The sequence below is a fragment of the Jaculus jaculus genome, chromosome 2 (genome assembly GCF_020740685.1).
Source record: "Jaculus jaculus isolate mJacJac1 chromosome 2, mJacJac1.mat.Y.cur, whole genome shotgun sequence".
Lineage (NCBI taxonomy): Eukaryota > Metazoa > Chordata > Mammalia > Rodentia > Dipodidae > Jaculus > Jaculus jaculus.
Window position 1 is genome coordinate 9,051,647 of NC_059103.1, and position 27,600 is coordinate 9,079,246.

At 52.1% G+C, this 27,600-nt stretch overlaps 4 protein-coding genes across 11 annotated transcripts; 2 read left to right on the forward strand and 2 right to left on the reverse strand.

Annotated features, from left to right (window-relative positions):
* The first annotated feature begins 1,449 nt into the window (after positions 1 to 1,449).
* Positions 1,450 to 5,526, forward strand: Cops6 (COP9 signalosome subunit 6). 4 transcript variants are annotated; one of them, XM_004666326.2, is made up of 10 exons: positions 1,450 to 1,543; positions 1,748 to 1,873; positions 2,079 to 2,210; positions 2,565 to 2,653; positions 2,747 to 2,809; positions 4,560 to 4,607; positions 4,696 to 4,810; positions 4,897 to 4,989; positions 5,078 to 5,178; positions 5,274 to 5,526. In XM_004666326.2, exons 1-10 carry the CDS (start codon positions 1,477 to 1,479, stop codon positions 5,412 to 5,414), a joined length of 975 nt encoding a protein of 324 aa, XP_004666383.1. In that variant the 5' UTR covers positions 1,450 to 1,476; the 3' UTR covers positions 5,415 to 5,526. The 4 variants fall into 4 exon arrangements, with proteins under 4 accessions (XP_004666383.1, XP_044999382.1, XP_004666384.1 ...); XM_004666327.3 differs by having other exon boundaries at positions 1,467 to 1,543; positions 1,751 to 1,873; XM_045143447.1 differs by lacking the exon at positions 2,079 to 2,210.
* A 409-nt stretch (positions 5,527 to 5,935) lies between these two features.
* On the reverse strand, positions 5,936 to 12,882 carry Mcm7 (minichromosome maintenance complex component 7). 2 transcript variants are annotated; one of them, XM_004666325.2, is made up of 15 exons: positions 12,735 to 12,882; positions 11,458 to 11,537; positions 10,975 to 11,139; positions 10,750 to 10,874; positions 10,494 to 10,674; positions 10,112 to 10,249; positions 9,657 to 9,806; positions 9,370 to 9,484; positions 9,149 to 9,280; positions 8,829 to 8,912; positions 8,228 to 8,621; positions 7,876 to 7,959; positions 7,303 to 7,471; positions 6,449 to 6,558; positions 5,936 to 6,287 (listed from the first exon to the last, which is right to left on the reverse strand). In XM_004666325.2, exons 1-15 carry the CDS (start codon positions 12,763 to 12,765, stop codon positions 6,086 to 6,088), a joined length of 2,160 nt encoding a protein of 719 aa, XP_004666382.1. In that variant the 5' UTR covers positions 12,766 to 12,882; the 3' UTR covers positions 5,936 to 6,085. The 2 variants fall into 2 exon arrangements, with proteins under 2 accessions (XP_004666382.1, XP_044999761.1); XM_045143826.1 differs by lacking the exon at positions 12,735 to 12,882 and adding an exon at positions 11,670 to 11,945.
* Positions 12,883 to 13,142: 260 nt separating this feature from the next.
* Positions 13,143 to 20,347, forward strand: Ap4m1 (adaptor related protein complex 4 subunit mu 1). 2 transcript variants are annotated; one of them, XM_004666321.2, is made up of 15 exons: positions 13,143 to 13,293; positions 13,394 to 13,482; positions 13,781 to 13,887; positions 13,972 to 14,068; positions 14,178 to 14,288; positions 14,379 to 14,459; positions 15,440 to 15,502; positions 15,587 to 15,653; positions 15,735 to 15,788; positions 15,927 to 16,033; positions 16,136 to 16,230; positions 17,118 to 17,162; positions 17,626 to 17,676; positions 17,771 to 17,882; positions 18,005 to 20,347. In XM_004666321.2, exons 1-15 carry the CDS (start codon positions 13,236 to 13,238, stop codon positions 18,227 to 18,229), a joined length of 1,362 nt encoding a protein of 453 aa, XP_004666378.1. In that variant the 5' UTR covers positions 13,143 to 13,235; the 3' UTR covers positions 18,230 to 20,347. The 2 variants fall into 2 exon arrangements, with proteins under 2 accessions (XP_004666378.1, XP_044999763.1); XM_045143828.1 differs by having other exon boundaries at positions 13,192 to 13,293; positions 13,390 to 13,482.
* Taf6 (TATA-box binding protein associated factor 6) lies at positions 18,396 to 27,568 on the reverse strand. 3 transcript variants are annotated; one of them, XM_045143827.1, is made up of 15 exons: positions 27,434 to 27,568; positions 24,987 to 25,202; positions 24,797 to 24,883; positions 23,900 to 24,053; positions 23,656 to 23,712; positions 23,443 to 23,562; positions 22,965 to 23,110; positions 22,807 to 22,884; positions 22,614 to 22,715; positions 22,346 to 22,528; positions 21,050 to 21,124; positions 20,809 to 20,934; positions 19,635 to 19,808; positions 19,262 to 19,459; positions 18,396 to 18,924 (listed from the first exon to the last, which is right to left on the reverse strand). In XM_045143827.1, exons 2-15 carry the CDS (start codon positions 25,140 to 25,142, stop codon positions 18,544 to 18,546), a joined length of 2,037 nt encoding a protein of 678 aa, XP_044999762.1. In that variant the 5' UTR covers positions 25,143 to 25,202; positions 27,434 to 27,568; the 3' UTR covers positions 18,396 to 18,543. The 3 variants fall into 3 exon arrangements, with proteins under 3 accessions (XP_044999762.1, XP_004666379.2, XP_004666381.2); XM_004666322.2 differs by lacking the exon at positions 27,434 to 27,568 and adding an exon at positions 27,299 to 27,348; XM_004666324.2 differs by lacking the exon at positions 27,434 to 27,568 and adding an exon at positions 27,189 to 27,266.
* Positions 27,569 to 27,600: the final 32 nt, after the last annotated feature.

Below are 27,600 nucleotides of genomic sequence, written 5' to 3' on the forward strand. Positions count from 1 at the left end.
TAAAAAATGGACAAAAAATATTAAAAATAAAATAAAATGGGAAGTAACCAAAGTATACTCATACACACAGAACTTGAAAATAAAGATTTAAAAATAAAAGGCTCTCTGCCTTTCTTTTCTTTCTTTTTTTGACTTTTCACCTTTCCTGAACTTTCAGGTCCCTGTTCTGATAGAGCCCCCTCATCTCAGCCCTACTGAGCAGAGATGGTGGGGGTAGGAGACCCCTACTCCCACTTGGGCTCTCTATTCCTTCCTGCCTTTCATATGGCAGGAGCTCTCTGTACTTTTTCTTCTGTCCTTCTCCTTATTTAATAGTCTGTTTAAGTCTTAATAAAAAAGGAGAGTAACAACTCCAGTCCCTAGTGGAAAATCACTTGCCCCTCCATTTAGAGGGCCTTGAACAATACACATTTCTTTCTAACAGTTCTGGAAGCTAGGAAGTTCAAGGTTAGGTGCCCTCGTCCTTGTTCGTAATTGGCAGTCCTCAAATGGCAAAAAAGAACTCTCGCCTGTCTCTTCTCATGAGGTCGCTGTTATGGTTGAATGAGAAATCCCCCACAGCCTCATGTGTTTGAACACTTGATCAGTGCTTTCTTTGAGTCCTGGTACGGCCAGGATAGGAGGAGAAAGAGGCCGATAGAGAGAATGGGCACACCAGGGCCTCCCGCCGCTGCAAATGAATTCCAGACACATGCACCACCTTGTGCACCTGGCTTTTTGTGTGTTCTGGAGAACTGAACCTGGGTCTGCTGGCTTTGCAGGCTCGTGCCTTAACAGCTAAGCCATCTCTCCAGTCTTATTTACATCTTCTTTTCAGACACAGTATGTAGCCCAGGCTGGCCTGGGACTCGTGATCGTTGTGCCTTAGTTCTGCTCTTCTGTTTTTTTGTTGTTTTTTTTTTGAGGTAGGGTCTCACTCTGGCTCAGGCTGACCTGGAATTCACTATGTAGTCTCAGGATGGCCTTGAACTCTTGGCGATCCTCCTACCTCTGCCTCCCGAGTGCTAGGATTAAAGGCGTGCGCCACCACGCCCGGCTAGTTCTGCTCTTCTGTGTAAAACAACATTCCTCAGTCTCCACCACGTTCACTTTTTTTCTTTTTTACACCCCCCCCCCCGCAGTGTTTCAGCCCTCTGCAGAACCACATCCCCAGCTCATCTATAGTTGATTCTAAACAGTTGCATAAGCCTGTAACTCCATCTCTTGGGAGAAACAGACAGAAAGAGAGGAAGGAAGGAAGGAAGGAAAGAGGAGGGAGGAAGGGAAGAAAGAAAAGAAGGAAGGAAAGAAAAAGAAAGAGAAAGAAAGCAAGCTGTGGGATTCCCGGAACCTAGAAGCCTCGCGCTACCCAAGGTGTTCAGGGACTGGCAGCCGCCAGTGGCCCAATCAGCGTCTAAAGGATACTGAGCATGCGCAGCGCGCCAACGGAAGCCGAGAAGGAAAGGGGCGGGGCCGAAGACGGCGGGCGCGGGGAAAATGGCGGCGGCAGCGGCTGCAGCGAACGGAACTGGTGGGAGCAGCGGGATGGAAGTGGATGCAGCAGGTAACAGGCCGTAGCGAGGAGGCTTCTGGAAACACCTTTGCCGGTTATCATTGGGCCTCTTGTACTCCTGGGAGAAGCGACATCTCTCCCAGGGTAGCTTGCGGGAGGGATGTACGTCCCGGACTCGGCCGTCCTCTAATCCTGTCTCCAGGGCGGAATGAGGAGCCTGAGCTCTCACCAGCGGCCTTTTCCCTCTGCCTCTAGTAGTCCCCAGCGTGATGGCCTCCGGGGTGACTGGGAGTGTTTCAGTCGCTCTGCATCCCCTTGTCATTCTCAACATCTCTGACCACTGGATCCGCATGCGCTCCCAGGAGGGGCGGCCTATGCAGGGTGAGTGTGGAGCGTAAATCCCCAGACCTTCTCTTGGGGACCTCTCCCCCCAACCCCGAAGAATGGTCTTTGCACCCTCGTCCTCCACCCCTGAAGCACCGTTTCCTCAGTCCTTGGTCAATGCTGACCTCAGACCCCCTCAGGTGGTTAAGGGAATATTTTGGATGCTTTATTCTCACCTATTCCGTGTGGTTCTCTCCCCCAGTGATTGGGGCTCTGATCGGGAAGCAGGAGGGCCGAAATATCGAGGTGATGAACTCCTTTGAGCTGCTGTCCCACACCGTGGAAGAGAAGATTATCATTGACAAGGAATATTATTATACCAAGGAGGAGCAGTGTGAGAGGGGAATAGATGGGAAAGAGGAGGGGGAGGTTTTTTGAAAAAGAAAGTAAATGTTGGGGATGTAGCTCAGTTGATAGGATGTTTGCCTAGCATGCTTCTTGAAGCCCTCGGTTTGGGCATAAACCGGGTGTGGTGGCACTCAACTGTAATCTCAGCACTCTGAAAGTGGAGGCAGGAGGATCAAAAGTTCAAGGTCATCCTTGGCAAGTAAAAGATGAGCGATGACAAGATGAAAAAAAAAAATCTAGGATGTGAGGAGGGAAGAGCTGATATAAATACACCAGGTATATCAAATTAAGAATGAATGGCTTAAAGAAATACTGTGCGCTCTGGTCTCTCTCTCTCCAGTTAAACAGGTGTTCAAAGAGCTGGAGTTTCTGGGTTGGTATACCACAGGCGGGCCGCCTGACCCTTCTGACATCCACGTCCATAAGCAGGTATACAGATTCATTCACACATGTGCATGCTGGGTGGGGTAGAGAACAGGATAGGGGAAGAAGAGACACTCACTCGTTCTTGTCCTCTTTCAGGTGTGCGAGATAATTGAAAGCCCCCTCTTTCTTAAGTTGAACCCTATGACCAAGCACACAGATGTGAGTATTACTGACCCTGAGTCCCTTTGTCATGTGGGCATGCTCATCTATTGCTATGCCTGCTGCCTTTTTTTTTTTTTTTTTTTTTTTTCTTTATTTGCTTGCAAAGGCAAGAGGGAGAATGGATGTGCCAGTGCCTCTTGACAATGCACTTCAGATGCATGACACATGTGCCACTTAGTGTATCTGGCTTTACATGGGTACTGGGGATGTGAACAAGAATTGAACCCAGGCCACAGGCTTTTTAGGTCCCCCCTCCCAGCTCAGGCTGACCTAGAATTTACTATGTATTCTCAGGCTGGCCTTGAACTCAGTGATCCTCCTACCTCTGCTTACTGAGTGCTGGGACTAAAGGCATGTTCCAGCATGCCCAGTGCCAGCAGGCTTTGTAAACAAGTGTCTCAGCCCTTGTTTTGTTGTGAACCAGGGTCTCAACTCCTAGCCTAGGTTGACCTGGAAATCACTTTGTAAGCCCAGGCTGGCTTCCAACTCAACTGGCTTTTCCCCTATTTTAGCCTCCAATTGCTGGGATTAAAAGCATGAGCTACCATGCCTGGCTCATTTATTTCATTTTGTAGACACTTTTATTTATTAGACCAGAAGGGTTAGGGGGGGAAGAAGAAAGGGTGTATTAGAGCCACTTACCACTGCAAGCAACTCCAGATGTGTGCATTGCATCTGGCTTTACCTGGGTACTGGGAAATTGAACCTGGGGTGTCTGGCTTTGCAAACAAGTGTCTAACTGCTGAGCCATCTCTTTAGCCCCTATTTTTAAAAATTTATTTGCAAGAGCACAAGTGAGTGTGTGTGCATAGGTGTGCTAGGGTCTTTCTGCTGTAGACAGTTGCCCATCCAGTGTTACGTGGGGTGGCTGGGGGATTGAACCCAGGCAGGCTAGCATGCATTTTGCAAGTTCCCTGGCTAGTCTTTTTTCTTTTTTTTTAACTTTATTTTTGTGTTTTTGAGGTAGCTCCGGTTGACTTGGAATTCACTGTAGCTTCAGGGTGGCCTTGAATTCACGGTGATCCTCCTACCTCTGCCTCCCAAGTGCTGAGATTAAAGGCATGTGCCCACCACGCCTGGCTTTTTGAATTTTTGAAAATATTTGAAAGAATGAATGAGCATGCCAGGGCCTCCAACCACTGCAAAGGAACTTGAGATGTTTGTGCCACCCTATGTATCTGGCTTATGTGGGTTCTGAGGAATTGAACCTGGGTCCTAAGGCAAAGCAAGCCCCTTAACCACAAAGCTGTCTCTCCAGCCCATGGTTTTTTTTGAGGCAGGGTCTTGTGTAACCTTGACTGGCCTCAAGTTCACTAAATAGCAGAGGATGACCTTGTAATTCTGGTCCTCTTGCTCCTGCTTCCCGAGTGCTGGGATTCACTGCCCTGAAACCACCACACCTGGGGCTTCATGCTAGCTGGACAAGTTTCTGCCAACCTGGTCATCTTCGCAGCCCTGCTCCCCCCGTTTTTACTGTGACAGCTACTGGGGAGTGCCTGAATTAGACCTCCTTGCTGTCAGTCACAGCTGTGACTGGGGCTCGTCAGTGTCTCAGGGGCACTTCATATGTGCAGTGGGTGGGTATAGTTCTACTCCACTGGGGTTTTGGGAAAATTAGATGATGAAAAGTAAAGTACTCAGGAGGCTGAGGCAGGAAGATTGCAGGTTTGAGGCCAGCCTGGCATAGAATATAGGTTCAGAGTGTGTTTGCACTTGGTAAGAGCTTATCTCCACCTGTTCTTCACAGCTTCCCGTCAGCGTTTTTGAGTCGGTCATTGATATAATCAATGGAGAGGTAATAGCCTGCCCTTCAACCTTCAGCTCCTGCTCCTGGCCCGTTTCCTGCTTCTGACTCTCCCTGTGTGGGGTCCTCTGCCCTGCAGGCCACAATGCTGTTTGCTGAACTGACTTACACTCTGGCCACTGAGGAAGCTGAACGCATTGGTGTAGACCACGTGGCCCGAATGACAGCTACAGGCAGTGGAGAGAACTCCACTGGTAAGGGAGGAAGGTGCTATTTTGGCAGTGAGGGTAGAAGGTGTGGCCATGTTGTCTTCCTACTCCTGGTGTCCCTGTCTCTGCAGTGGCTGAACACCTGATAGCACAGCACAGTGCCATCAAGATGCTGCATAGCCGCGTGAAGCTCATCCTGGAGTACGTCAAGGCCTCTGAAGCAGGTAGGACAGGTCCCTGTCACTCATAACATCTTCCACTTCCCAGAGAAGTAACAGCATCCATATCACAGTATCCTCATTATGCTCTTAGGAGAAGTCCCCTTCAACCATGAGATCCTGCGGGAGGCCTATGCTCTGTGCCACTGCCTCCCAGTCCTCAGCACAGACAAGTTCAAGACAGACTTTTATGATGTGAGTGCAAGACCCGTGGGGAGGTGGGGCTCAATGGTCCTTAGCTGCTCTGTGAGGGAACCCCTTGGGAACTGGTTCTTTGTGTTCCCTCCCAGCAATGCAATGACGTGGGGCTCATGGCCTACCTTGGCACCATCACCAAAACTTGCAACACCATGAATCAATTTGTGAACAAGTTCAACGTCCTCTACGATCGACAAGGCATTGGCAGGCGAATGCGGGGACTGTTCTTCTGATGAGGGCATTTGAAGGGATGATGCCCAGAGTTGACAACTGTCCCATGGAACTGGGCACTACACTCCCCTCTAGAGAAACTGTTGTCACTAATAAAAGAGGAACAGCCCCTCAGCACCTCCTCCAGTGGCTCTGTCCTCTGTCAGGCATTACACTATTTTTTCAACTTGGAATCTTTATGGGTTCAGGTCTAGCTTTGCTCAGAGGCAGAATCTATCAGGTCTTCCTGACACTTCAGTAAATGCAAGCTCACCTCTACTTGAGGTCACTTATGTTCTTAGGTGGACTGTCATAAGGGAGTCAAAAGCTGTTTGCTTCCATCTACCTTCACTGTTTTATCCATGACATCACTTTACACAGGCCACCCTTACTAGGGTGCTAGCCAGTATTTCAAACTAAACGGGAAGAACCTGCCCAACACGACCTCTACAGGCTTGAGTCCTTGCTGAGCCCCCAAAATCTTGCTGCTCAGCAGGTGGATTGCAGGGGAGACAGGAACCTACAAATCTTACAATATCAAATGTCAGAATCAAAAAACACTTTATTAGCAAAAAGAGTAAGTGCAACAAGTGCAGCAGGGGAAAGGGAGGTCCTTCCTTCCATCCAGGGCATCTTTACCCTTCTGAAGGGGCAGGTCACACTGCAGGGAGCCCCAGGCTCAAGCTGAATGCTATCAGACAAAGGTGATCCTTGTGCGGGAAGTATTGACCTGCCAGACATTTAACTCCTCGTACTCATCTAGAGCTGCCTGGAACTGGGCAGGTGTGAAGCCTCGCGATATGCAGCGCTGCTCTGCCTCAGAAAAGCGGACACTTCGGCCCCCTGAGACCAATTCACGGACAGTGGCAAATATCACATCCGCTGGCCTCTGGGTCCTGAAACATGGGTACAAAAAGATCAGGGGACAAAGCTAACCACCATCAACAGTAACAGAAATAAGTGTCAGAATTCTGAGGCCAAACTTTTTTATGGGATAGAAACAAAAGATAGTGACATTTCAAGAAAGCCCAGCTTCGTCTCTCACCAAGCAGCTCACCTGGCTGTTTGCCCCTTGTCACCCAGAAGTGAGTCTTTTGACATCTCCATTAGCCTTATGGCTTCATTCACGTCTTCCTTCTCCACAGTGTCCACCATCCGCAGGCGTGCCTAAGGGGAGGCAGGGGAGAGGCGGACAGAGGGATGAAGCAGTCAGGGATCCTCTCTTTGGTTAAGCTTTCAGGCTAGGCAAGCCATGTCTGCCTACTTAGGGAACAAGATGGGGGCCCTCCCTTTCTCCAACATCTGCAGCGTTGGGCCGGCACTGTCAGACCGAGACAAGTGCAATGCCCAGGGCAGCGTCCAGCAATTGCCCAAGTCTCCGCCTCTCAACACTGGCCAGTCCCGGTGTTCAGCGGTCCTGTGAGGGAGACTAGACCCTTCTCAATTCTGGTGGGCTCCCCACTGTGACAGATGGAGCCTGGGGAGCTCAGCCATGGTGACAGCTGCCAGAGAGGTTGTGTCCTGGGGGCTCGGGAAGTGCTAGCTCAGCAGTAGGTCAGGTAATCACACTACCTGCACGAACAGCACTTTGGAGCCCCCATGACTAAGGTCCAAGATGGAAGGACAGAACAAATGTTTCTAACACCAGGGCTAGACATGAACTCAAGGAACCCTTCTACCCCTCTTGGGTTGAAGCAGCGAGTAGGCCGTTCCCTCCACATGCGCTGTGCATGCCCTGCTGGAGCAGCAAGTACCCACAGTGCGGTAGCACGGAGAGGACCACTATCTGCACTGTCAGCACTTTAGCCTCAGCAAGGCAGAGAAGGGATGGAGGAGGCAGTGAGAAGATGGTGCTAAGGTGAGGTGCCAGGCAAGGGTCAGCCCTCTAGCCGACAGGGGCCCAGCACTCACCAGAGCGGTAGAAAGTCGGAGAATGGCCAGCAGGGTCCGGGCAGAAGTATAGGTGGCATCCTTACTGGCCCAGGCCTCTCGCCTCATCTCCACATAGGCTGCTGTGATGTAGTCAGCCAGAGACTCAGGCACTGTGGGCTGCCTCTCGCGGCACATAGCTATGTACCGTCTGTGGGAGACAAGGCTCGTGGGAAAGCAGCAAGAGGAGAAATACAGTACACAGACCTGCTTCTAAGGGATCCCCACTGAGAAAGGCCTATGTAGGAAGACAGTGGGTGACTGTGTACTTGGCTTGAGTGTTTATTTCAGGACTCTAGAGCTACCACTCCATTTCAAATGACTTCTACCTTTTCATGACAATAACCTTTTGAAGAACAAGATAAACCCACCTGTCAAAGGGATGAGCCAGTTCCTGAGTTTATGACAGAAGGGAACAGACTTTGTTGAGTATTATTTACTTCAAGAGAATTAGTGAAAAGGACTTTTGAAAGCTTTTCAGGAGACACTAAGCCCAGTACAATGTCACATTGGACCCTTCCCTGAGGTAAGCCCATCTCTACCCAGCTCTCCTACCTCATAAGTTTCATGTCCAAAGGTTCAAACTGGGCAGGAGGCTGCCGGCTATGCTGGTGCACATAGGTGATGTGCTGGGCCAACCTGAGAAGAGCATAGGAGGAACATTCTTTAGGAGCACCCCCCCCCCACGTCGTTATCCCTTAGCTAAATACACTTCTTACACCATAGAAAGGACAGACCTCCCAGGAAACCCTCAACCATGTCTCAGCCCTAGTACCATCACCTCACACACTGGAAATGCCCAGCTGTGTAAGGAAAAGGGTCTGCATTTCCAAGTAAAGAAGTTGTGGGGCTTTCTGACTTCAGCTCCCCTCTTCCCTCCAGACCGTCAGGGAAGAGCTGTGTTCACCGGAGGTCATTGTCTCGGTCAGGCCGGTCCTGAATCAGCCAGAGAAGGTCAAACCGGGAGAGCAGTGCAGCAGGAAGCTGTATATTCTGTTCCAGGCTCCGACGGGGATTGTAGCGCCCATAGGCAGGGTTGGCAGCCGCCAGGATGGAGCAGCGGGCATTGAGTGTGGTAAGAATGCCTGCTTTGGCGATGGAGATGGTCTGCTGTTCCATGACCTCATGGATAGCTGTGCGGTCAGCCTCAGCCATCTTGTCAAACTCATCAATGCAGCATACGCCCTGGTCGGCCAGCACAAGGGCCCCACCCTCTAAAGTCAGCTCTCCACTTACAGAGTCTCTCAGCACAGCTGCTGTGAGCCCCACTCCAGAGGAGCCACGGCCTGTGGTGTACTGGCCTGGGGAGAAAAAAGCAGGTGGGTTTAAAGAAACATGGAAGGGAGCAAGCGTATGACAAAGCACAAACAGGGATAGGACGGCCTGGGCTGCAGAACAGCTGCTCTCCACAGCCCGAGCCTACCTTCCTGAGGTAGTTCAAGTCCTCACAGATGCAACGTTGTGACCCCCATCTCTGTAAGATGAGTCCTACCCTAATCTCTACTCACTTCGGGGGGCCAGGCGATCAATGAAAGACAGGAGCTGAGACTTGGCCACACCAGGATCCCCCATCAGGCAGATATTGATGTTTCCTGGAAGGAAGCCCCCGAGGGACCATTCTCAATCACAGTTACCCACCAACAGAGAAAATAACTTCTGAAGTGCAGCTCTGCTTCCAAATTCCCCATTATTCTACTCCCCCATGCAACATGAAGCCTGGATCCAAACTATTTTTACTTTGTGGTCCTGAGTGATACTAACCCATAACATGCTTGTTCCCCTCTCCAAACAACTTTGACCTTACAACTGTCTCCCTGTTCCTTCTTACCCCTGATTTTCATGCCTCGGGGAGACTGATCCACACCGCCCACCAGCAGCAGCAACAGAGCCTTCTTCACATCTTCATGCCCATATATCTCTGGGGCAATAGAAGCAGCCAGCTTTTCATAGAAATCCTCCTCTGCAAAGAAGTACGAATGGAACATTCTTTTGGGGGGTACAAAAGGCTGAAATGTAATTCAGCATCTACATGGTCGGCTGGGCCCTCACCTGCAATCTGCCTCAGTTCTTCTCTGGTCAGCTCTCCAGCCCCAGCTTCATCATCCTCACTCTTATTCATCTTCACAATTCGGTGGGCTTCCAGGTAAGTTTCTGAGAGTAAACCCTTGGGCAGGAGAATGCCAAGATGTGAATCAAAAGTCTGTAACCTAGTCATCACCTGATTCTCTGATGGCTACTTGGCAAAACCAGCACTTCTACAGTGCTTGGCGCATTTTGTTACTTGTAGTTTTCTGAGGGGGAAAAGGAATTGTTTCCTCATCCAAATTCCCTCTTACCTGTGCCACCTGTTGGAAGCCTGTACGTAGCATTGGCAAGAAGATGCCTGTGACGCTGACATGATCCCCAGGCTGGGCAATCCTTGTGTTCTCTCCTTCTACCAGCACCGTAATGCCTCGAGGGATGTTTCCTACAGGCACTTGGTCACTCTAAGGGAGGAGAGAATACATGAGGCAAGGACTCCTTGAACCCAAGGCCTGCAGGGACCTGACTCTCCCTCCTAGGAACCCCAGCAATGACTTCTCACCTGCCCAACCTCAGAAGACTAGAGAGGAGGGAAGGTGAAGCCCTCCCAACTCAACCAGAAGATTCTTACTAAACCTCCCTCAGCCTCTAGGCAACTTCTTTGCCTTAGCTCTTTCCTCTCATTCTTTTTTCGTGCCACTGTGGAAGTGACTTCAGCATTCAGGTGGACCCCCTTCCACTGCCTCAGACCACATTGCCCCAAACTCACATGTTCTTGCATCTTCATCTCCTGGAATTTGATAAACTTGGAGCCACGTGTCTGCAGATATAGCCGCCCTCCAGAGCGGTTGGTTTGGCACTCCTGGCTGGGACACATAATCAGAGGCATGAAAGTAGGAGACTGGATCTAGGATATGAGGAAAGAAACACCAAAGGAAATCAGAAGATGCCCTTTATAACCACCCCAGAAATCATTTGCTTCCCACAGCAGATATCTTGGAAATTAAGAACAGAATAGATGCAAAGGCCACTACCAACCAGAAAATACTCAAGTACCTTTTATAATAACCAGAAAACAATAGCTGGTCATCACTGGCTAAAATGGTTTTTCAAAGCCAATCAAGAGCTTTCCTGTTCTGTGTCACACATACCGGCTGGTAAGTTTCTGCCCCACACTGATCACAAGTGTATGTGGCCACCATCATCCTGGGCTTGACTTCAGAGACACGAGTGACAATTCCACGCACAGTTACTAATTTCCCCACAGAGTCAGCCCGCACTTCTCGGATTACACGAGGCTTATTGCTGCTTGGGCCTTGAAAGTACAGTTCACTAAGGGAAGAAAACTATCATCAGCAAGGTCCTGGGAACAAGTCTCTGACCCTGGCCACCCCCCCCCAAACTCACAATCTGCGCATGAGCTCGGGAGGGTACTGGTTCTGGGGGCTTCTGGCTGCACTTGGGTCCCGGCTTCGTTGTTCCATCATCAGCCGATGCTCAATGTAAACATCCAAGACATCTTTATTGACCACCTAAAGACAACAGGTAAGTGAGGGGCAGGCAACATCTTTCTGCTAGCCCAGAAAGCACTGGGATCTGAGATGATGGCCCACTATGCCCTCCAGTGTTTACCTCCCTTTCTTTGTACTGAGGGAGAAGCTCTTGTACAACATCAGCAAACAGTCTCGCATAGCGCTTGGCATTCTCACAAATTGAGTCCACCAATTCAGGATCATCCTCAGCTACGTCATCCAGGTCCACATACAATGCCACTTGTTCTCGATGAGCCAGCTGTACCTGAGAAAACAAAGAAGCAGTAAAAGCCCCGGGCCGTTTACTCCAGTCACCCACAGGGGAGAAAAGAGCAACACAGCCCAGCAGAGCATTTCCTACTCGTCAGCTCCCAACTTAATCCCAGCACTTGGGAGATAAAGGCAGGAGTTCAAGACCAATCTCAGCTATATAGCGAAGTCTTAAAACCAGCTTAGGTCTACAAGAGACCTTGTCTCAAAATAAACAGTCACCTGCAAGTAAACATCCTTGCTGGAACAAGACAGGCCACCCTATATAACCCTTAAGTGTCATCCCATTTTCCACTGCCAATCTCAGACTTACCAACTGGTTCCCATACTTGAACTGCTTCTTTCCAAGTTCATCATCCTGATAAAACTCCTGAAGGAACTTCTTAACCTTTTCTACAAAACAGAAAGAAAACCCTTCTTCTTTTTTGGACTCCTTACTTTAAATCCCTAATGGAAGCCAAGACGCTTGCTTTCATTTAAAACAGAATCTAAACTTAACTACCCAAACATTTAAAACAAGCCTACCTAGTTCTCCCCAAAGTAGGCAGGACTCCTTCTCTCAAGTCCGTTTTTACCTGGGGAAGAATACAGGTCCCCCGACAGTTAAAGTATCCCCCAGCCCTCCCCCAGGGGAATTCCCGGCTCTGCCGCGGTTGGGAAGCTCAGTCCCACAGCCCTCGACTGAGTCAAGAGCTCGCCTGTTCACGACGCTCGGCTCTTCCACACTCACGCCTCCCACTTCTCATCGGGGTCCACGAAGACCCCGCTCCGGCCAGGACCTCGGCCCAGCAGGCCTCCCTGGCACCCCACCCCACCCCCGCTCCCGCCACTGCTTCCGCTCTTAGTAAACAAAGAAGCACATGGGCCCGGACTTCAACCGCCTCACCGCCCGGGATTCCTCCGCCCGGGGCGGGAGCCCGCCCGGCGATTGGCCAGCGCGCCCAAGGCGCTCCGTCCGGTCGCGTCCCGCCTGACCGCCGCCTGAGGCGGCGCCGAGCTCAGCCTCCCCAAGTTCCAGGCGCGCCTCCACCCTCCGCAGGGGCCTTCGAGGCTCGCGCGCGGAAGAACACTGTTTACACGCCACACTCCCTCCGACCGCGCCGCGCCACTTCCGCCCGCCTCCACTTCCGTTTGGAGGGCGACGGACAACAGCCAATCGCGGCGCGCAGCGGCCCTCCGCGGCCCGCCCGCTACCCGGGGCTTCGGCGTGGGCGCGCGCCAGGGCCGGACGCGGGAATTCGCGAGTGACCCAAGGAGCGAAGGCGGGTCCGGGATTCCCCATGTCAACGACCCAGAGCCCTAGGTGCCCCGAGAGAGCCGCAATTCTCCAGGGTGCGACCGTCCTTCCCTTCTCCCTGGCAGCACCCCCAAATGCGTCCAACGACCCCAACACCCTTCTCGGGCTAGTTCAGCACTCCGATCTCGATGCCTCCCGGAGACCCTCTGAGGCACCGCCGGGCTCGAGCTCGGCCTCCGTCCTCCAGCGGCCCAGAGCCGGCCGACCTCAGGACCCCACTTCAGTCACGGGCTCCCGCCACCAAGGTGTGCGCCGCGAAGCTCCCCGGAGCAGAACGCCTCCCCGGGTCTCACCTTTCTCGGCCGCGTAGTCCTTGAGTGCCATCTCGGCCGGGGGCCGCACGGCGGCGGCTGGCGGGCTCAGGAGGGGGTCTCGCCTCGGGGAGGCAAAGGAAGAACGCGCGGCCAGCGGGACAGCACACCAACCGAAATTGGCGCGAAACGTCGTGCCCCACGTGACCGGCTCCGCTGAGTGCCGGCCAATGGGAGAGTGCGGCTTCATGCCCCGCCCGCTCGCCTGTGGCCCTAGCCTTATCCAATCACTGAGCGATTCTGAGATGAGTGACGGGCAGGCGACTGGCGGGTTGAGGCGGGGTGGCCGGCGAGGCTAGGTTGGGCGCGGAGTTTCCCGCGGTTGTAGTGGCCGTGGGCGCGTCGGTGGAGGGCGGGAGAAGCAGTGGGTGGGGGTGGAGTCACCCTTAAAGGGCCAGTGTCTGCGCGTCCTTTTGTTCTAGGACTGCAGGGCGCAGCAGGCTCTCATTTCGCCGTCTTCTCGGTTGGCTCTCTAGAACGGCCATGATCTCCCAATTCTTCATCTTGTCCTCCAAGGGTGACCCACTCATCTACAAAGACTGTATCCTTGACCCGAGCTCGGGTGGGGTGGAGTGGCTGGGTGGACGTCGAGTCCAGGGCCGTTCCGTGTGTCCTCCTTGACTGTCCTCCCACCCGGCCAGTCCGCGGGGACTGTGGTGGTCGAGACATACCCGAGCTCTTCTACCGGAAGCTGATGGGACTGCCGGGAGGCGAGTCCCCGGTTGTCATGGTAACCACGGGCAGGCGAGGGCTTGGGGTCTTGTCTCAAGGCTGCGTTCTTGGAAACTTCCAGGGCCAGGGACACATTTCTCTTCGAGCTAAAAACACCTTGCATCTTCTTACTGTCAACAGTTCTGGGGTAGATAACTATCATTTTACTCTCTTTACACATTAGGAAGCCGTGCTCTAAAGAGGTTTTCAGCAATCGCCCCAAATCACACTGCTACTTTGACATCTTGTCAGCCTTTCATCAGTCTTTCATCAACTTGTCCTTTTACTAATAATGCCTTTTCCTCCCCTCTGCTCAGCACCACGATGACCGCCATTTCATTCACATCAGACACAGTGGTCTCTATCTGGTGGCCACAACTTCAGAAAATGTCTCTCCGTTTAGCCTGCTGGAGCTGCTCTCCCGGTGAGTGGGGAGGACCGGGGCCTGCGCTTTGGAGGGAGGGTCTGGGAGGAAGCTTATCCACGCACAGTGGCCCTTCTCCCTTAGGTTAGCCACTCTCCTGGGTGATTACTGCGGTTCCCTTAGTGAAGGCACCATCTCACGCAACGTGGCTCTTGTCTACGAACTCCTGGATGAAGTCTTGGTAAAGACCAAGGACTTGCCTTTCTCGTCTCCTGCTCCCCTGAAGAAACGTCCTCGGGGTCTAAAAGAGAGGCTAAATGCACTCCTTTTTCACCCTCCCTTTCTGCTAGGATTATGGCTATGTACAGACTACATCCACAGAGATGTTGCGGAACTTCATCCAGACAGAGCCCGTGGTCAGCAAGCCCTTCAGCCTCTTTGACCTGAGCAGCGTTGGCTTGGTCAGTAGTCGGGGAAAGATGGTGGCCAGAAGGGAGGAGGGCCGATCAGCAGCATTAAAGCTGAGGATGACTGCTTTGGGTACTTTACAGTTTGGGGCAGAAACACAGCAGAGCAAAGTGGCCCCAAGCAGTGCAGCCAGCCGCCCCGTCTTGTCCAGTCGCTCTGACCAGGTAAGGCACGCATCAGCCAGGTCAGATGTTAGCCCCCGCCCCGTGGCTGCAGTGTCCGGGATCCTGGGATATCTTTTCACTCCTTCACATTAGCATCTTTTGCCTCCACTCCTCTGGGCTTTATGGTATTGTATCCCTTCTACCTGTCCACTTCATTTATTTATTTATGTTTAACTTGAATTTGTATTTTTTAAACATATTACTACTTACTTATTAAGAGAGAGAATGGGTGCACCAGGGTCTCTAGTCACTACAAACAAACTCCAGACGCATGCACCACTATGTGCATCTGCCTTATGTGAGGTTTGGGGAACTGAACCTGACTCCTTAGGCTTCACCAGCATCTCTAAGCCATCTCTCCAGCCCATTGAATTTGTTTTTTTTGTGTGTGTTTTGTTTTTTGTTTTTTCGAGATAGGGTCTCACTTTAGCCCAGGCTGACCTGGAATTCACTATGGAGTCTCAGGGTGGCCTTGAACTCACGGCAGTCCTCCTACCTCTGCCTCCCGAGTGCTGGGATTAAAGGCATGTGCCACCACACCCGGCTTGAATTTGTACTTTTAAAAATATTATTTATTTGACAGAGAAAGAGGGAGAGGAAGGGAGAGAGAGAGAGTGAGAGAATGGGCACCCCAGGGTCTCCAGCCACTGCAGACAAACTCCAGACGTGTGCGCCCCCTTGTGCATCTGGCTAAAGTGGGTCCTGGAAAATCGAACCTGGATCCCTTGGCTTTGCAGGCAAACGCCCTAACCGCTAAGCCATCCCTCTAGCCCTGTATTTTTTTTGAGACAAAGTCTCACTTTATCCTAGGCTGGCCTGGAACTCTTTATAGCCCAGGCTGACTTCAAACGCAGATATTCTCCAGTCTTGGCTTCCCAAGTGCTGGGATTACGGGCTTTCATCACCACACCCAGTGTTGCCTATCCATTTCAGAAAACAGGCCTTCAGCCTCCACAACCCAAATCCCTTCTCTTCCTCAGAGCCAAAAGAATGAAGTGTTTTTGGATGTGGTGGAAAGATTGTCTGTACTGATCGCATCTAACGTAAGTTTGGGCTCCCATCCCTGGAGGTGAAAAAGAGTGGTCCATGGGAAACAGGTGGGGATCTTAGTTCCTCTGCCTCTTCAGGGCTCACTGTTGAAGGTGGATGTCCAGGGAGAGATCCGGCTCAAGAGCTTCCTTCCCAATGGCTCTGGTGAGGACCAGGGTTGCATATGAGGCAGGCTCCTTGGCAGCATCAATTGCTGCCCTTCCCTGATGGCCTTCCCTCCCACAGAGATGCGCATTGGTTTGACAGAGGAGTTTTGTGTGGGGAAGTCAGAACTGAGAGGTAAGGAGAACATGAGTTTGTTTTCCATGGGGGAGGTCACTGCCAAACGCTTCATGGAGAGAAGTTAAGAGAAGGCATTTCTCCCCACTCCCCACCAAGGCATATGTCAGGAGAGCAAGCAGTCTTCCTCTCTTGCAGGGTATGGGCCAGGAATTCGAGTTGACGAGGTCTCATTCCATAGCTCCGTCAACCTGGATGAGTTTGAGTCTCATCGAATCCTGCGCTTGCAGCCACCTCAGGGCGAGGTCAGGTTCAAGGAGGCCCAGTGTCCTCCACCCACCATAGTGGGGAGCGGGGAGGTGCTTCAAGTGTGACACCAAGCTGACCTCGTTCTTCTCTGGTTCCAGCTGACTGTGATGCGGTACCAACTCTCTGATGACCTCTCCTCCCCACTCCCCTTCCGGCTCTTTCCCACTGTGCAGTGGGACCGAGGCTCAGGCCGGTGAGACCATTTCCTGTATTTTACATCTACTCTGTAAGCCAAACCAAGACTTACTATGGAAGGGTAGTGGTAGAGGTAATAGGGTGCACCTTGGAAAAGGTTTGGCTAGTGGCTTTGCTCTCAATTTTAGTTCTCCTTCTTGGGGTACAACCAACAGCCTCTCTTGGAGGCTCTGAGTGAGCAATAAGAATATCCACTAGGGCTGGGTGTGGTGGCGCATGCCTTTAGTCCCAGCGCTCAGGAGGCAGAGGTAGGAGGATTGCTGTAAGTTCAAGACCACCCTGAGACTATATAGTGAATTCCAGGTCAGCCTGGGCTAGAACAAAACCCTATCTCAAAAACAAAACAAACAAACAAAAAAAATCACCTCCTACCAAACCAGATATCCAGAGATAGAGGCTCCCAAGACCTCATCACTGAAGACCTAAAACGAACAGATCATGGCTCAGGGAAATTTGCACAAGAGAAGGCAGAAAGATTATTAGAGCCACATGTTGGGACATTATGCAGAGACATTGTCTCTTAGCCATCACTGATGGCTACCCCACAAAGCATGACCCACATTCTCCAACGAGGGTACCTGCGGAGGGGGGAGGGCAGGAAGGAGGCTAACGATTTTACAACATGGCTGTATACACACTTGTACATAACTAATAAAAAAAAGAGAGAGAAAGAAGCCGGGTATGGGCGCACACCTTTAATCCCAGCATTCAGGAGGCAGAGGTAGGAGGATCACCACGAGTTTGAGGCCACCCTGAGACTCCATAGTGAATTCCAGGTTAGCCTGGACTAGAGTGAAACTCTACTTTGAAACCCCCCCCCCCCAAAAAAAAGAGGAAAAAAATATCTACTAGGGTGTGATCTGAGTGATGTGTCACCTTCTCCAGGCTCCAGATTTACCTGAAGCTACGGTGTGACCTACCCCCAAAAAGGTAAGAATGGAGACTGGCCAACCAGGGTGTACAGCACACACCTGTAACCCCTAGCATTTGGTCAGGTGGAAGTAGGAGAACCAGGAGTTCAAAGCTTGCTTCAGCTACATAGCGAGTTCAAAGCTAGCATAGACTACATGAGATCTTGTCTTAAACAGAGTGGGGGCTGGTGAGGCCTAGTTCAGCAATATAGACCAGGAAACAGTCAACAACTTGCTAATTCTTCCATGTGCGTCCTCCAAGATTGGGTGTGGTGGCAAAGGCCTGTAATCCCAGCAGTTTCTCCTGGGCTACAGTGAGACCTTGTGTCATATAAACAAACAAATGGATGTGTCTACGAGCGTCATGCTGGCATCCAGGAAAGGGGTGGGGCAGTATGGTCCGCACGCCGAGCTCCTGTGACAGTGAAGAGGAGCAAGGCACTTCCTCCCTGCTTCTGACTCCACACCTTCCCCCTGTGCAGCCAAGCTCTCAACATCCGCCTGCACCTTCCCCTGCCACGAGGAGTGGTCAGGTCAGCATGTGCTTCCTGGGAAGCCTGGGGTGGAGGGTGTGTGGTACCTCAGAAAGAGCCTCTTAGCCCAGAACCTTCTCTGTCAACTCCACAGCCTATCTCAGGAGCTGAGCAGCCCAGATCAGAAAGCAGAGCTGGGTGAGGGAGCTCTCCGCTGGGACTTGCCCCGGGTACAAGGAGGCTCTCTACTCTCAGGCCTCTTCCAGGTATCTACCGTGGACCCTTGCTCATCCTCTGCTACGCCTCAGTCCTGATGCAGTTGCTACCCTGTTCTTGCCATCATGGGCAGCTGCCTAGCCTCACAGTTTCCTTTCCTCTCTGCTCATAGATGGATGTTCCTGGCTTGCAGGGGCCTGCCAGTCATGGATCTTCCACTTCAGCACCCCCGCTGGGGCTGGGCCCTGCCAGCCTCTCCTTTGAACTTCCCCGCCACACGTGCTCTGGTCTCCAGGTTCGCTTCCTCAGGCTGTCCTTCAGGCCCTGCGGCAATGCCAACCCGCACAAGTGGGTGCGACACCTAAGCCACAGCGATGCCTATGTCATTCGGATCTGAGGTTCTTCAAACAAGAACATGGGCAGCAAGGCCAGCACACAGCTGTACAGGAAGAGGACATTTTCTTCCCTGTGGCTTTGGATCTGGGCAGGAAAAAATCCTGAGACCTGGAGGGATCCGTAGACTTATTCCTTCCATGTTATGCGATGCAGGAAGGCTCACAATGTACAAACCCAACTTTTATTCTGAGGAATTCACTGTACAGTATCTAAAAAGAAAGTCACATGGGGGAGGCAGCCTGCTACTCCTTCCTCTGCCACAAGCCTGTCTATATAGGAATCCACAGGAGGAAGAGGTCAACAGAAGTGACGTTATCATGGAGCAGGCTGAGGGGAGCCAGATCCAGTGGGCTGGGAGCCATTAGCCTTTGGAGTCCCTGGCGCTGGAGGTGGGCTGTCCCCAGCCTCCTGCTTCCCCCCACAGAGGGCACTGCCCCCAAGTGGGGAAGGAGAAGTGGATGGGGGAGGGACTGGAGAAGGATGAGAAGGGGGACCTCCTTTGCCCTCTCCTGTTGGTGGAAGTGAGACCACAATGTACTTCTGAACACTGCCAGGGCCAGCAGGGGCCGTGCTAGGGGGTGCCGTGGTGGCAGTAGAAACCAGTTTAACGATGGGCTGCACACTGGGGACCGTGGTGGTGACGGGAGAGGTAGTGGTGGAGCCTGAGCCAGGGGCTGAGGTGCTGAGGGACAGGACCTGGGGGAGAAAGAAAGGACAGTTTAATAATCTGGTGCCCTCCCCATTCCCACCCTGAAGGCCTAGGGGAATATACTTGCTCCTGCCCCACATCCTCTGGTCCCACCTTCCCTTGTATCCCCCCCCCAAAAAAAAAAAACATGCATGGTTAGTTTCCATCCTCAGGACCCTGGAGACTGCTGCCAGCTTGAAGCCCACAAGATCCTGGCAAGTAGCCCTTGTATCTCCTGATCTGGGCCTGGAGGAGATGGCTCCACTCCAAGGAGCTGCCCAGTGGCTCTGAGGAGACTCAGGCCCATCGGGGCTACTCACATCCCTTGCTCCAGGCTCCACATACCTGCTGGGTGGAAGAGGCACTAGAGGAGGACGACATTACGATAAACTTGGTTGGAGGAGGAGAAGGCTGAGGTGGGGCTGCAGCTCTGGCAGACATAAGTGTCTGGACAGGCAGTGTGATGGAGCCAGGGACTTTCAGTAAGCCAGGAGTCCTAGGGCCTGGCTGAGGGGCCTGTGAGAGGGTCAGCGTGGGCCGGGGCTGTTGGGAGAAAGGCAGGAAGAAAACAAATATGGGAGGGAGATTCAGTGGACTGCTCTAGCTCTCAGTGGTCTCCCTCACTAAGAAGGTTCAGACTCCCTGGCAAGTTACCTTCCCAGAGCATCACAACTCTGTCCCTTTTTCCTCTCACCCCCCTCCACCCTCAGCAGCTGACCTGCGTGATGGTGAGTGTGGTCCTGTTGACTTGCTGGGCCTGCAGAGCAGCCTGGGCCCGGGCCTTGACCACATGGGAGCAGAGGAGAGGTCCAAGGGACCCAAATTCTGCTCGATAGGCATCCTGATTGTCAGGTGGCGGGCGCAGCTTCGCCAGCACGGGGGCACAGTGTTTCTGCAGACAGAAGGCAGGGAGGAAGGGCTGGTACTTGGATGGATAAGGGAGAAGAGGAGAAAGGAACGCTCCCCCCAATCACTTCTGTGACTCTGTTGAGGGTAAGACTGGTCTATGTGTAAAGAATGCTCTGGGGGATAGAGAAAAGGCTTAGTGGTTAAAGTGCTTGCCTACAAAGCCAAAGGACCTAGGTTCAATTCCCCAGGACCCACCATGTAAGCCAGATGCACAAGGTGGCACATGCATCTGGAGTTCATATGCAGTGGCTGGAGACCCTGGTGCACCCATTCTACCTGTCTCTCCCTCCCCCCTTAAATAAATAAAAATGATAAAATATTTTTTAAGAAAATGAGCAGGGCTAAGGCATGAGGGTTACGAGTTCAAGGTTAGGCTGGGTGGATAACATGTCTCAAAGAGCCACAAAGGGCTGGAGAGATGGCTTACTGGTTAAAGCGCTTGCCTGCAAAGCCAAAGGACCCATGTTCAACTCTCCAGATCCCACATAAGACAGATGCACATGCACACCAGGTGGCACAGGTGTCTGGAGTAGGACTGCAGTGACTGAGGCCCTGGCATGCCAATCTCTCCCTCTAAAATAATGTTTAAAGGAAAAAGGGGGGAAGGGAGGGTATTACCATGGATATTTTTTATAATCATGGAAAATGCTCAAGAAATTGAGAAAAAATAAAATAATTTTTAAAAGGCCACAAAAAAAGGGCTGTTTTCTTCCCTTAGGACCAACGGGTATAAGACGATTTGCTCATAGCACCTATGGGGTAGCTGGGCCACAGGGTGTGCATGTGCCTTGTGCTCAGTGGTCTGTACAGGGAAATGGAAGCAGGGAAGTCCACATCAGGCTGAGTCTTGGTGCTTACTGAGCCCATCAGTACCTGGCTTCCAACGTGCACAACAGCAATGGCTTCTAAAGAGTGAATAAAATGTGCCCAATGCTTGCTAAACTGTATGTGTGTGTGTGGTGGGGAGGGGGAGCTCTGATCACCAGGAGAAGGCTCTGAACATGGTCTGCGCCAATGCGGTCAATGTTGCTCAGCACAGGTCCATCCAGGACGCTACGAATCCGCTCCCCTTCCTGTTGTAGCCTTGGCAGAATCAGAGTCTTAATCACCTAGTGGAAAGGGAGAAGCAAGGGCTGTGGAGTCACCAATGGAGTTGGGAGTGGAGAGGAGTTACCCTCTGCAACTTCCCCTCTCCCTGTTCCCCCCTTCCCCGGGGGCACTAACATCATGGCCCAGCTCTGCCAGGCCTGCGATAGAGCCATAACGAGTTGTCCACGGAGTCTTCTCGTCCACCCAGCTCTGAAGGGAGAGAAACAAACCCAGATGAGGAGGTTTGAAGGCAATTGTGGGAGGCAACTGGGGAGAGAGCTCAGTGGACAGAGTACTTGACAGGCAATGTGAAAACCCGAGTTCAGATTCTAGGACCCACGCAAATGCTGGGGGGTCATGGTAGCCTGCCTGTAATCCCAGCAGCACTGGTGAGGTAGAGACAGGATCCAAGAGCAAACTAGCCAGCTAGACTAGCTGAATCAGCAAGTTCTGGGTTCAGTTGAGACCCTGCTTCAGTAAATGAAGCAGGAAGCAATTGAGGAAAACATGCAGTCAATCTCTGGCCTTCACATGCACGTATGCATGCACACAGGTATGGCTCACACCTATAATCCTAGCACTTGAGGCTGAGGTAAAATTTAAGGCCAGCTTGGACTAGAGAGAGTTCCAGATAAGCCTGGATAGGTGTGAGATCTTACCTCAAAACATGAAAAAAGAAAAGTACTTGCTAAACACTAATAACTTCAATAAACACTCCTTATATATCATAATGAAGGGGCTGGAGAGATGGCTTAGCAGTTAAGGCACTTGCCTATGAAGCCTAAGGACTCAGGTTCAATTCCCCAGGAGCCACATAAGCCACATACACAAGATGGCACATGTGTCTAAAGCTCATTTGCAGTGGCTAGAAGCCCCAGCATGCCCATTTTCTATCTCTTAAGTAAATAAAGTAAAAATAAATCATGATGCAGTGGCTGGAGAGATGGCTCAGTGGTTAAAGGCATTTGCTTGCAACACCTGCCAGCCCTAGGTATCCATGTAAAGCCAGATGCACAAAGTGGTCCACATGTGTCGAGTTCATTTACATGTACTCAGATCCTAACACACCCATATTGTCTCTCTCCTTCAACCTCTCATATAAATAAATACTAAAAAAATAAATAATTAAGCCAGGTGTGGTGGCACATGCCTTTAATTCCAGCACTCGGGAGGCAGAGGTAGGAAGATTGCCATTGACTTTGAGGCCACCCCGAGACTACAGAGTGAATTCCACGTCAGCATGGACTAGAGTGAAACCCTACCTCAAAAAACAAAAACAAATAGTAATATTAAATAACTATGATGTAGATGAGGCTAAAGTTCCTTATACACTCCCCTTACCCCCCACATGTTCCTGGTGAAGTGTTCACTGTCCTGGTGATAACACGAGAGGTGATGTGCAGGGGCTGCTGACATATTCATGGGGCTCACCTTGGTGAAGGTCTTGGTGATCCGGGACTGGATGTTGTTGGTGGTTGTGCTGAAATGCTTGCAGATCTGGGCCACCAGGCGGGCGGCAAAGTCCCGGAGGGCCCAGTGATTGTCCACATCAGGCCGCAGGCACAGCTGTCTGCTCACGATGCAGGTCATCACAGCCGGAATCAGCTCGTGCACCTGAGGAGACGAGACAGGTCACCATGGACAGCAGCAGCGGCAGGGTCCCTTGACCCCAGGGAGGGGGCTGGGCAGGACCACTCACATATTTTTCCAGATACAGCGTTGGGTTGTCCATCAGGGCCTTCACCATGCGCATCAGGTAGATAAGCAGGGCCAGGTTGTTCTGAACCACATTCACACGGACCTGGGGCCGAGAGTCCCCTCAGGTGAGCTTCCCGGGCAGACTTCCCTCCCTCAGAGCCTCATCCTGGGCTTGGCCTTCCCAGTCCTCTCACCCCCTCTGAGATGAAGGTGCTGAACCGTGGCAGCATCTGATAAAGCCCTGGGTCCGTGGCAATGCTCTGCAGAGCTTCCTGTGGGAAGAAGGGCCGCGAGAAGGGTGAGAGCAGAGGGAGGTAAGGGGCGTGCTGCAGGGAGGGGGGTCGGGTCTTACCGCTCTCTTGGCCTCGCAGGACCCCACGCAGGCTTCGGTGATCTCCTTGTAGTACAGCTGCTGCTCCACAGACAGCTCGTGGATGCTGCGGGGCTTCAGGCGGAGAGGGGCCCCCTCCAGCAAGGGCGGCGCTTTCTTTTCTTTCCCTGCGTGAAATGAACAGGTGGGTTTGAAAAAGAAAGCTCCAGAAGAGGCTGCAGTTACCAGAGGACCCTTCACCACCACGAGACCTGGCCTTCCTCTAGGCTTCTAGATCCTTTCTGCCCCTGACTTCACCCATTTCAGACACACAGTGGCGCATGTGTCTGGAGTTTGTCTGCAGTGGCAGGAGGCCCTATCATGCCTGTTCTCTCTCTCTGCCTCTTTCCTCCTCAATCTCTCTCTCTTACACACATAAAGAAATAATCCTGATGTAGATGAGGTCCAGTTCTGCTGCCATGCGGCTTTGGGTGCGAAGCAGCCAGGTCTGGGCACTGACCTTTGCCATCTGCTGGGGTGGCCCCTTGACCTTTGCCTTTCAGGGGTCCGTCTTCCTCCTGGCCTGGCTTTGCTGACTTCAGGGGTTCTGTGGCCTCAGCCTTCTGCTGCTCTTTGGGGGCTGGTGGGAAAGAAGTCAGAGTGAGAGTGAAGGGGAGCCAGAAAAGAATGGGTAGAGGAGGGGCGGGGGGGATGGGCTCAGTGTGGCAGTTACCTGGCGGTGGATTCTCTGGTATGGCTGGCTGGCAGCCTTCGATGCTCAGCCAATGGGCTGTGAGGAAGATGTCAGGTTGAACTGCTGGAAGGTATGCGCTCCTTCCTCATGCCCTGCTTGCCATTCACCAAGGATCTCAAACTGCAGATTTCTTCAAGGCTACCCATGTGCCCTGCTACAAGACCCTCTCCTCCTTTCTCTCCTCCCTCAACCCTGCTTGTCTCTCCCGCCACCCCCCCTCCACCTTTAAGGCAGACATCCAGGGGCACCCGAGGCAGAGGAGTATTGATGATATCGCTCAGGTCCACTTCCTTTTCTTCATAGAAGTAGAGCTCCCGGCCCCCACCAGAAGCAAAACGAAAGGGGATGAACTCCTGAGCATGGAAGCCATAGAGGGGCTGTATTGGAGAGAGAGATGCATGAGAAGCAGCCCAGAGGAGGCCTGGCTGCCACATCGGAGGATGGCTACCACGCCTCACCCCGCTGTTCCCATCTCAGGCCTCCTGCCCACTTCCTCTCTCAGATCACTTTGACATTTTGACTTTTGGTTGAATGTGTATGTCCCTGTGGCATATATGCATGTATACATGTTCATATGCCTGAGAACACAAGTGTGGGTGTGCATGTAGAGGCCAGGAGTCAACATCAGGGGCCTTCTTTCATCACTTTCCACCTTAGTTTTGAGGCAGGGTGTCTCACCAAACACAAAGCTAGAGCAGGCCCAGGGATCCTGTCTCTATCTCCCCCAGTGCTTGAATCACAGGCAGGCACCACCACACCCAGCATTTACGTCTTACTTTAGTCGAGGCTGACCCGGAATTCACTATGTAGTTTCAGGGTGGCCTTGAACTCATGGCGATCCTCCTACCTCTGCCTCGTGAGTGCCGGAACTAAAGGCGTGCATCACCACCACGCCTGGCCCTGTTTTTGTTTTTAAGACAGGGTCTCTTGTTGTCGACTTGGCCTTAGATCTGCTACCTAGCTGAGGATGACTCTAAAGTGCTCTTCCTCCTGCCTTCACCTCCTAAGGGCTGGATCAGGGACTTGCGCCACTAGCACGTCTGGCTTCTGCAGTGCTGGGGATCAAGCCCAGGGCTTCTAACGAGCTAGGCAAGCACTCCTCCCGCTGGGCAACACCCACCTCGACATTCTTTAGCTTCAGTGCGTAGTCGATGTCACTGGTGGTAAGCTTCTGCCGTTTCCCCATGTGCATAAACTTCAGAGCATCCTAGGGATCGGGCGGCAGAAGTCACGTCAACCGCACACCTGAAGAAGCAGGGCTGGGTAACATCCTGGACACAAAGCTCGGTTGGGCAGAAGGGCCGGGTTACCTGTGCGATCTCCTTGATGCGGTAGCTGACCTCATCTGTCAGCAGCTGGCAGGTCTCCTCCTGAATTTGAGCTATGCCCATTGATTCAGCCACCACCTTCATCGACTCCGAGGGCAGCACAGTATTGCTGAGTTTTAGCTTCTTCTCCTCAGCCATGCTGGAGTGCCAACTCCCCTCCCTGGACGGATGTCTTCCCAGGGCGGAGAGATGGAGGCCCTGCCAGGGAGATGGGGCAGGCAGAAGAGAACTCAGAACCCCCAACTAAAACTAAGTTCTTGGGTTCTCCCTGCCTATTTGCTCCAGCAATTGTCACAGAAGTACCAGGCATCCAGAAAAAAAAAAAAAAAAAACCCAGACTAGCCTCTTACTCAAACCTCCTGCCTCAGTTTCCCAAAGTACTGAGATGATAAGACATGTGCTGCCAAGCCCACGAGGAAGTCACTGTTTTGTTTTGTTGGTTTGTATTGTTGAAATATGTGGCACCACAGGTTTTAGATTTCATGAAGCTCAGGATGGCCTCAAGCAGAGTGTGTATCCAAGGGATGACCTTGAACTCCTGATCCTCCTGCCTCTACTTCACATGCTGGCGTGCGCATGTGTGTGTGTGTGTGTGTGTGTGTGTGTGTGTCTTTCCCCCCACACTACTGAGGATGGAACCCAGGGCCTTGTGATTATGAGGCAAGCGCCCATCCACTGAGCTAAATCCCCAGGCAACTTCACGTACTGGGACTAAAGATGTGTACCACCACTTCTGGTTTATGCAGTGCTGGTGATCAAGAGTTCAAGGTCCTGATCCTTCTGTCCCTAACTCCCGAGTATTGAAGGAATATAGGCATGCACCACTATGCCTAGCTTGACTTTTTATTGCCCATTGTATTTTCTTCTAATAGACTTTTTTTTTTTTTTTTACTAGGGTCTCACTCTAGCCCAGACTTATCTAGAATTCACTATGTAGTCTCAGGCTGCCTCAAACTCACAGGGATCTTCCTACCTCTGCCTTCCCAGTGTTGGGATTAAAGGCGTGCACCACCACGCCCGGACCTATTTTCTTTTTCTTTCCTTTCCTTTTTTTTTTTTTTTTTTTTTGAGGTAGGGTCTCACTCTGGCTCAGGCTGACCTGGAATTCACTATGTACTCTCAGGGTGGCCTCGAACTCTCAGTGATCCTCCTACCTCTGCCTCCTGAGTGCTGGGATTAAAGGCGTGCGCCACCACGCCCGGCTCTTTCCTTTTCTTTTGGTGGTGGTGGTGGTGGTGGGGTTGGGCAGTACTGGGAATTGAATCCAGGGACTCCCACATGCTAGGCAATCCCTCGGTGACAGAGATAGTGTCTCACTAAATTGCCCAGGCTAGCCTGGAACTCTGTGGCCCTGGCTGACCTAGAGTTTGCCATCTGGCCTTTTACAACTACGCACCCCCACCCCCACCCATACACCAAGCCTGACTATCATTTCTTCTGGTTTATTACCCCTTAATCCCATGAGGTAGACAGGGATATGTTATGTTCACTGATGAATTCCACGCCCAGAGTGGTGCCTGAGATACTACAAAATGACAAACACTTGCAGAATGAATGGATTTCAAGGCTCAAAGCTGTAGGCGCTGGATACACTGGATACTTGGTATAACAATGACTAAAATGAGTAAGACTCACTCCCAAGCTTGGAGTTTATACTCTGTGGTCAAAAAGGAAAGTGGTACTCTTGGAGCTTGGGCCTTAGGAGGTTCAACCTCAAGAGTATTCCAAACTGAGTGATGGGCGATGGGAAGATGACGACCGAAAGAAAAGAGAGTTTGGTTCTTTTCAAACCATCCCATGTCTCCTCCCTGACTTTTATAACTCTTATCTATAGAAAATACAATTGTTTAGCACATGATCTGTGCCCAGGGCCAGGTATACAAGAAGCAGTCAGGTCCCCTGCTTGGCCTGGCGAACTCCTACTAATCCTTCAATGCCCTGCGGTCCCTTCTGCCTCTAAGGACTCATAAAACACGCTACGGTTTCTAGGGCTGCTCACAGCAGCGGAGACGACAGGAGGGATTCTCAGCGGGGAGGTTAACTGGAGCTGGGCTCTCGTTCCACCAGCACAGAACCGGGTCGAAGATTCCCCGGGTAGGATCCGAATCCACTACATCGTCCCAAAATCCCCTCCTAGGTGCAAGCACACCTAAAGGTCCCCACGAGCACAGGCGTACAACCAACCGTCCTCTTCCCCGTCCCCACATGAGCCCTTCCGAGGGTCTTCCTCTCCCGGATACCCTACAGACCCTCCACCACCAGCCAAGCGCCGGGGAGCAGTCAAAGCCTCTCACCGCTGCCAAAGCGCCGCTCACCCGGCGCTCGGCGCCATCTTGGCCCCGCCCCCTCCCAAGGAGCAGGTCCTGGAAGAAGCCGCGGGCTCCCGTCTCTGTCCCTTCCTCGGGCCACGGTAATCCACTTAGACTCACAGCTTTAAATCACACATGAATTACAGTGCACATCCCCCGGTAAGCGCCGTACGCTTCCATCCCAGCCGCTTCAATTGACCGCTTCACTACCTAGCTGCCAGGACCTTCAGGAGGCGCCACAAAACAGAGGCGGAGAAGCCCGGGGCGCCACCCCTTTCTGGATGACT

Coding starts and splice junctions, on each gene's coding strand:
- Taf6 (XM_045143827.1), bottom strand. CDS start 25,142: ATGGCTGAGGAGAAGAAGCTAAAACTCAGCAATACTGTGCTGCCCTCG. Junction 22,885..22,964: donor CCTGCGAGGCCAAGAGAGCG/GTAAGACCCGAC, acceptor TTCTTCCCACAG/GAAGCTCTGCAGAGCATTGC. Junction 19,809..20,808: donor ATGTTCAGAGCCTTCTCCTG/GTGATCAGAGCT, acceptor TTCTGTCTGCAG/AAACACTGTGCCCCCGTGCT.
- Cops6 (XM_004666326.2), top strand. CDS start 1,477: ATGGCGGCGGCAGCGGCTGCAGCGAACGGAACTGGTGGGAGCAGCGGG. Junction 2,211..2,564: donor TTATACCAAGGAGGAGCAGT/GTGAGAGGGGAA, acceptor CTCTCTCTCCAG/TTAAACAGGTGTTCAAAGAG. Junction 4,990..5,077: donor CGTCAAGGCCTCTGAAGCAG/GTAGGACAGGTC, acceptor TTATGCTCTTAG/GAGAAGTCCCCTTCAACCAT.
- Mcm7 (XM_004666325.2), bottom strand. CDS start 12,765: ATGGCACTCAAGGACTACGCGGCCGAGAAAG. Junction 10,250..10,493: donor GGGCAGAAACTTACCAGCCG/GTATGTGTGACA, acceptor CTCATATCCTAG/ATCCAGTCTCCTACTTTCAT. Junction 6,288..6,448: donor GACAAGGGGCAAACAGCCAG/GTGAGCTGCTTG, acceptor CCCATGTTTCAG/GACCCAGAGGCCAGCGGATG.
- Ap4m1 (XM_004666321.2), top strand. CDS start 13,236: ATGATCTCCCAATTCTTCATCTTGTCCTCCAAGGGTGACCCACTCATC. Junction 14,289..14,378: donor ACCTGAGCAGCGTTGGCTTG/GTCAGTAGTCGG, acceptor GGTACTTTACAG/TTTGGGGCAGAAACACAGCA. Junction 14,460..15,439: donor TGTCCAGTCGCTCTGACCAG/GTAAGGCACGCA, acceptor TCTCTTCCTCAG/AGCCAAAAGAATGAAGTGTT.